The sequence below is a fragment of the Ahaetulla prasina genome, chromosome 1 (genome assembly GCF_028640845.1).
Source record: "Ahaetulla prasina isolate Xishuangbanna chromosome 1, ASM2864084v1, whole genome shotgun sequence".
Classification (NCBI taxonomy): Eukaryota; Metazoa; Chordata; class Lepidosauria; order Squamata; family Colubridae; genus Ahaetulla; species Ahaetulla prasina.
In genome coordinates, this window is record NC_080539.1 from 125,248,644 (window position 1) to 125,255,796 (window position 7,153).

Here is a 7,153-nt window from a genome sequence, read left to right on the forward strand (position 1 = left end):
TTGGGACAACTTTAAGCATGAATTAATTACGTCTATGACTACTGCCTATAATATTTTCTCCAGCATTGTTGCCCCCATCTGTATGCTATTTTCATCTGTATAGCTATAGCAATAGCACTTAGATTTATACACTGCTTTACAGCCCTCTCTAAGCGGTTTATAGAGTCGGCATATTGCCCCCAAAAATTTGGGTCTTCATTTTACCCACCTCGGAAGGATGGAAGGCTGAATTAACCTGGTGAGGTTGAACTGCCAAATTGCAGGCAGCTGGCAGTCAGCAGAAGTAGCCTTCTGTACTCTAACAGAATACAGTACTGTACTCTAACCAGTGCGTCACTGTGGCTCATGTACAGGTACCCTGTGTCGTATATACAGGTAGTTCTCAACTTACAACCACAACTGAGGACAAAATTTATGCTGCTAAGTGAGAAATTTCTTAAGTGAGTTTTGCTCCACTTTACGACTTTTCTTGCTACAGTTGTTAAGTGAATCACTGCAGTTGTTAAGTTAGTAACAGGGTTGTTAAGTGAATCTGGCTTCCCCATTGATTTTGCTTGTAAGAAGATCCCAAAAGGGGATCCCATGATCCCGGGACACTGCAACTGCCATAAATGTGAGTCAGTTGTCAAGCATCCAAATGTCAATCATGTGACCCTGGGGAAGCTGAAATGATCGTAAGTGTGAAAAATGGTCATAAATCAGTTTTTTTCAGTGCCATTGTAACTTCGGTCACCTAGTGCATTGTTGTTAAGTCGAGGACTACCTGTATTCTCTTGCATTAAAGCAGGGGTCTCCAACCTTGGCAACTTTAAGCTTGGCGGACTTCAACTTCCAGAATTCCCCAGCCAGCTTTGCTGGGGAGTTGAAGTCCGCCAGGCTTAAAGTTGTCAAGGTTGGAGACCCCTGCATTAAAGGAAACATACCATTTATGATGTAGAACCAGATTTCTACAATTTTAAAGGCAAAGATTGAATCAGCATCACCAAGAATAGTAAAGAGAAAATGCTGAGTACAAGGATTCAAAATAAGTCTTACACTGACATGCTATTTTGATTATTTTGATAATTCAATGATTATTATTTTTTTTGGGGGGGGGGGCATAAAGATGCCTTCTTTCCCAGCTAAAGTAAAAATGAAATCAGCTCAACAATGCAAACATTAATTTGAGTAAAGAAAGAGCAAAATTGCTAGGGCTGAAGTCTTGACAACGGTTTTTTTACATTCTGCAATAAAAACTGCAATCATTTTATTATAGAAACATGATATGATCTTTACAGTGAACTTCAAAAGAGCTAAACTCTTATCATCTCTGTTTCACGAGGCTGGGAAGGTGCTGCCACAAGCGTTACGACGAACACATTCACAAGAATGAAATCTGCCTTGGAAGTATTTTAATATTATAGGTGTACTGCCTTTATCATGCAAGGAATGTTTCAGGAGGAGGAAGGAAGTTATGCAAGATTTGTCAAGAAAATGTCATTAAAGGGAGAAAATATTCAAAGCAATGTAGTCCTGAATCACATTGGGGTAGCACAGAGGCACTTCTTATAAAAATGCAAAGAGATGGGAGATCTACTTTTTGTTCCTTATTCACTTCATGGATAAAATATCAGTGAACTAATGCAGCGATAAAAAATATATGTGTCCAATGAATCGTTTTAATGGTTGTATTCAATACAGAAATGTAATTTTCCACCAGAGAGCAATTCTGTGCTTGGAATCCATATGAAAATACTTTTCTTGCCATTCCTTCTAAGAAATGACAGTTGAGTATTATATTAGCCAAGCAATATATATACCTACTTACCTGATAGGAAATGTCATTGAACTCAGTGAAATTTCTGAATAGAGATGTTAAGTGTTCAACATAAATTTAAACAAAATTATTATTAGCATTTTGGCTAATGCTTTTAAAAATGTAATGTCTAAAATGTTTCTATTGCTAAATTCAAGTACTCTCTCAACAGTCTAATGGCAGGAAAAATGCATTTCTACTGAAAATATGGCTTTGTAGAATCTCAGTATCTACTATTAGGCACTGCACCATGATTTCAGTTTTAAAATTATAATTATGCAATGCCTAAATAAGAAAAATACACAGTTCAGCAACACCTTTCTTTTAAAAAATAAGTGATGTTTAACAACAAATTATGTCAAAATGTGAAAATTGTATCAATAATCACACTTACCGCCACGAATATGAAGTTCATCACGTATTTCTTTGCTAATCTGTGCAGGAGTGATATACTCTTTTCCATCAAGAGTATGTACTACATCCAACTGTTTTTCAGCAATTAACTTCGAAACAATCTCTATGCAATTACGTTCTGACAGTCTATATATTGAAAGAACAGATAAAGAGAATTTGCATGTAATCCTAAATATCTGACTTTAAATGTTTCATTTTGCCAGTACAGGTAGTCTTCATTTAGCAACTGCTTCAGAAAGCAACTCTTTATGATGGTGATTAAAAGTAACTTTGCGACCAATGCCTACATTACAATGCTAGCAGTCTCTCTCTCTCTCTCTGTCATGTATTCACTATTCACTATTACAGTATTGTCCTGTGCCTTGTATTGTCCCCCCACTTGCGGAACAAGCTCTCTCTTCCTCAGCTACTTTTCTCCACAGCATAGCGCATCTCTATTGCAAGTTAACAAGCTCAGCTGTATGAGCTTAATTAATTGATTAAATCTCTCCAGGACAGCTGCTGCTTGAAATTGACCAGACCTTAATCAGTTTCATACTAAAGGTTTTTTGGCCTCTTAAGCGGCTGGCGGCAGGAAGTGTGAGGAAGCTAGGCAAGCAGCAGACTTTGATGTACATTTCTTTCTGTGTATATATTGTCTGCCTGCTTACTCTCTTGTAATCCCTACCTCTACAATGAATTTAAATAAAAACATTAATTCTCTTCTTGCTAATTATTCTAGAGCTCGGTTGAGCAGTCCAAATGGTGGGGGAGTGAGGAAAAAGGACTATAACATTTGCCCTTTTATCTAGTTTCCTTGTGAGTTGGGCTCTGGAAACTTTCCCCATATTTGGGTTTAGCTGGCTGTTTGGGGTTGTATCCTTCTGATGCTGTAAAGCAAATGAGAGCTAAAGTAAAATCATCAGCATAGTCACTGTCACATAATTTTCACGTAGCAACTGCTACCTTTAATGACTAAATCGCTAAAGCAATTATTGCTAAATAAGGACTTCATGTAATATATTTCACAGATATATCAACAATCTATATTTTAGAGATATTTGTTAGAATAATTTTTCTCTACACGTATAGAACCCAAATCATGCCCCCTTATATATGTGTAATTTTAAACATTTTCAAAAATTTATTTTTTGTAAATAATGTCCATCTCCCATAGTTTAGATTAAATAGGATTATGTGATATGTGCTACCACAGTCAAAAATTAAAAGTTCAAAGCTGCCTATAATTTAGGTCTGGTACCTTCTTGTCTATTTTCTATCAAACTTCCAGTATCCAACTTATCAAAAATTCAGCACCCAGTGTTTTGAAAATTCTATAGAACCTACAATTATATGAAATACATTTTAAATATGAATCATGGAGACTACTATTTCCAAGTTAAACACATTTAAAATCAGTAGGGTCAGACTGATATATTCATCCAAGTAGGATTTTATGAAAGCTGATTTTTCCCAATGCTTATTATTATTCTAATTTCATTTCCCCAAAATTCTTTTTCAAAAGTCCTGCTGAATTAAGTAACTTTATCACCACACTTTTTTTTGATAACACCACTTTTTTTCTCAATTTCCTGTTGATACCACTCTTAAGGCAGAAAGTGAAGAGGAACTAAAGAGCCTTCTGATGCGGGTGAAAGAGGAGAGTACAAAAGTTGGCTTGAAACTCAACATTAAGAAAATTAAGATCATGGTTCCCGGCCCTCTCAATTCCTGGCAAATAGATGGGGAAGAAATGGAGGTAATGACAGATTTTATTTTCCTGGGCTCCAAGATCACCGCACATGGGGACTACAGCCAAGAAATTAAAAGACGCTTGCTCCTGGGGAGGAAAGCTATGGCAAAGTTAGACAGCATACTAAAAAGCAGAGACATCACCCTGTCAACAAAAGTGTGTATAGTCAAAGCTATGGTTTTCTCAGTTGCAATGTATGGCTGTGAAAGTTGGACCATAAGAAAGGTTGAGAATTGAGGCCTTTGAACTATGGTGCTGGAGAATACTCCTGCAAGTCCCTTGGACTGCAAGGCGATCAAACCGGTCAGTCCTAAAGTGATCAACCCTGACTGCTCTTTAGAAGGCCACATCCTGAAGATGAAACTGAAATACTTCGGCCTCCTAATGAGAAAGAAGGACTCACTGGAGAAGAGTCTAATGCTGGGAAAGATTGAGGGCAAAAGAAGAACGGGACAACAGAGAACGAGGTGGCTGGATGGAGTCACTGATCCAGTAGGCGTGAGCTTAAATGGACTCCAGAGGATGGTAGAGGACAGGAAGGCTTGGAGGAACCTTGTCTATGGGGTTGCGATGGGTCAGACACGACTTCACAACTAACAACAACATGAGATTATTGCAGTCTGCGAAAGAAAGCAATACTTCAAATATTGAACATTTGAAGGTGTCACCAGCAAAGCTCTTTCCCCTAAAATGAACATGCTTCAGACACAAAGGCTACACTGATAAATTTCATGTACTTTCCATGAAAAGTGGCAAAGAAACCCAGGCATACTGAATAGAGCAGGAAGGAAACCCGGACATGCTGGATAGATAAATACAGATTATATGTAGGCAGAATTTTTGTTTTTGTGGACCTGGCCTTATTCCCTTGATAATTAGGCTTAGGAAAATCAAAGCAAATCCAATGATGGTTTGTTTAGTTCCTGGCATGAAGAAAACTATCATGTTTTTTTAGTTCCTGGCAAGGGAAAAATCGCCCCAGTCAACCATCACTTGACAGCAGCAGTCAAGTATGGGATGCATGCAGGTGATGCTTTTGAAAGGAAGCCAAAAGAAAAAAGAAAAAAAGAGCAGCTGTAATTGAGAGATTACGGTAGACTTGTTCAGAAATCTCCCCTTTTATTAAAAGCGGGAAGGACGCGTCGCTTCTTCCACAAGCATTACGGTCCTGACCTGGGGCAGAGTGTTAAGGGGCAACAGAGGATTGGAAAAGGGTCGCTCGGTATTTGGGGGGGCGGGGGGGGCTGGACGTGTATTGTTGACTGCAGCATGCGGCCGGTGGGGGGACTTCTTCCTCGTCCCGCCCACTTAGTACTTCCCCCTCCCCTCACCTCTGCGTCGCCTGGGCGAACTGAGCGGATTGAAACTGCTGGGACAACTTGAGGATTTCTTCCCACGTAGCGGCCATCGCAGCCCCAGGTCTGGTCTGGGGGAGGGTGGAGACACGACGGAGCAGAGGGAAAGGGGCGTGTCCAAAAGAAGGCTTCGAAAGTCACACGTCAGCTCAACGAAGCCCTCCCAAGCGACCGGCCGCGAGCAGGAACAATATTCCTCACGAGTTTCGCATAAAAGCGCTTCGGTCGGCGACAGCGCCACCTGCAGGAGAGATGGTCTGTTAAGGGCGGAGAGAGCGGAGATGCGGGTCGATCGCTTCTGCCATTCCCGACTCGGAAACCTGAGGAAATGTGACTGGTGGTCGTGCGTGCGTGGGCAAATAGACTTACTCTTTTGATTCTTGACATTTCCGAAAATACGCTGCTCTTGGAAGGCTTTTAAAAGTAAAAGGAGAGAACCGTCTCCGTATGCTGCAACCCTATTGGAATCAAATCTTTTTTAAAAACCAATGCGCATTTCACGATGTTCGAGAAACAACTTTTTTTCTTCCCACCCCTTGCTTTCCCCCACCTTTCTCTTCCCTTTTCCCTTTCCTAACTTCCCTACTATTTCCTTTTGTATTTTCTTTGTATGTTACATTATAAACTAATTTTAAAAAAGCAATTGTTAACCTGAGAAACAACTTGCGGGTCCGGGGCAAAGGATGGCACCCCCTCACCTTTTGAATGTCTTAAGACAATCGTGACAAAGTTGTAGCTCTTTTGCAACAGGTTCCTTCGCACGACGTTTTCTTTCCCCCAAAACTCAAAAAGAACAAAAAGAAAAAAGCGAAGGGAGGGAGGGAAGGAAGGAAGGAAGGAAGGAAGGAAGGAAGGAAAGAAAGAAAGAAAGAAAGAAAGAAAGAAAGAAAGAAAGAAAGAAAGAAAGAAAGAAGTCTAAGGTCTTGTTAGAATCGATCTTGACAGGTGAAGAACTCCACAGGAGCTAACCTTTACTCCTTCCACCCAGCTGACCTATAGCAGAAAGCTAAAAAATACTGCCCCCCAAAAGAAACAAAACGACAGCAACAACTCAACAATGACAACAGGGCGAGAAGGAACCTTTTCCCCCTCCACGCTGTGGTCGAGTTTCCAAAACATCAACACAACTGAGAAGGGCAGTGATTAAAGGTGAAATGATAACGCATGAACCTGTTGCCTCCTCAATTGAACCTTTTCTAAAAAGAGAGAGAGAGAAGAGCACAGAAGCTGAAAAGCAGTGGACCCTAAGGGAGCCTGGCGAATTCTGATCTGTTGCAGCTAAATTGGCAATAAATAAGTGTTGCTCTACAACTAAGACAACAGGGCTCAAGAGGGACATGGAAATGAGCCAGAACCAGGACAAATGGTATGTTTGTAGATACCCTAAAGATGCAGAAGTACAGCCTCCTTCAAATCAAATTTTATGTCTGGTGGACAGTCCATGTAGTTTCGCTTGATGGAAATGTAGAACTGATATGTCATGGTCTTTTTCTGGAGAATTACCACTCCCAACACTGGATTTTCTGAGTGTTTCCCCATCTAATAACTGTTCAGGCTTGATCATACTTAGTTTCTGATTCCAAGCAAGGTTAGCAAACTGCTTGCTACCTCTGCCAAATGCAGGAAACGTTCACTGTTGAATGAACACATTAAAGGATCGTGTTATATTAAATGATGTACAGTGCCTGTCAGCGGACTGCACAATTTTTTATACAAAGTTAGACATTGCTGTAAAACTTTGTAGCTGATCACATTTGAGACACCCTTTCTTGTGCTAGTCCAGTGATTGTCTAGTAGTGCAAGTCCTTGGATGAGGATGTTAGCTAGAGTGATCAATAATAGCTGGATAGCATCAGA

General features: G+C 40.2%; 1 protein-coding gene across 1 annotated transcript in view; it reads right to left on the reverse strand.

Moving 5' to 3' along the window:
- UFL1 (UFM1 specific ligase 1) overlaps positions 1-5,428 on the reverse strand; it is a 32,111-nt gene extending 26,683 nt beyond the window's left edge. The window contains exons 1-2 of the mRNA XM_058175126.1: positions 5,273-5,428; positions 2,190-2,335 (exon numbers count right to left, since the gene is read on the reverse strand). Coding sequence (XP_058031109.1) covers positions 2,190-2,335; positions 5,273-5,349 — 223 coding nt within the window. The 5' untranslated portion in view covers positions 5,350-5,428. The remainder of the gene's footprint in view (positions 1-2,189; positions 2,336-5,272) is intronic.
- Positions 5,429-7,153: the final 1,725 nt, after the last annotated feature.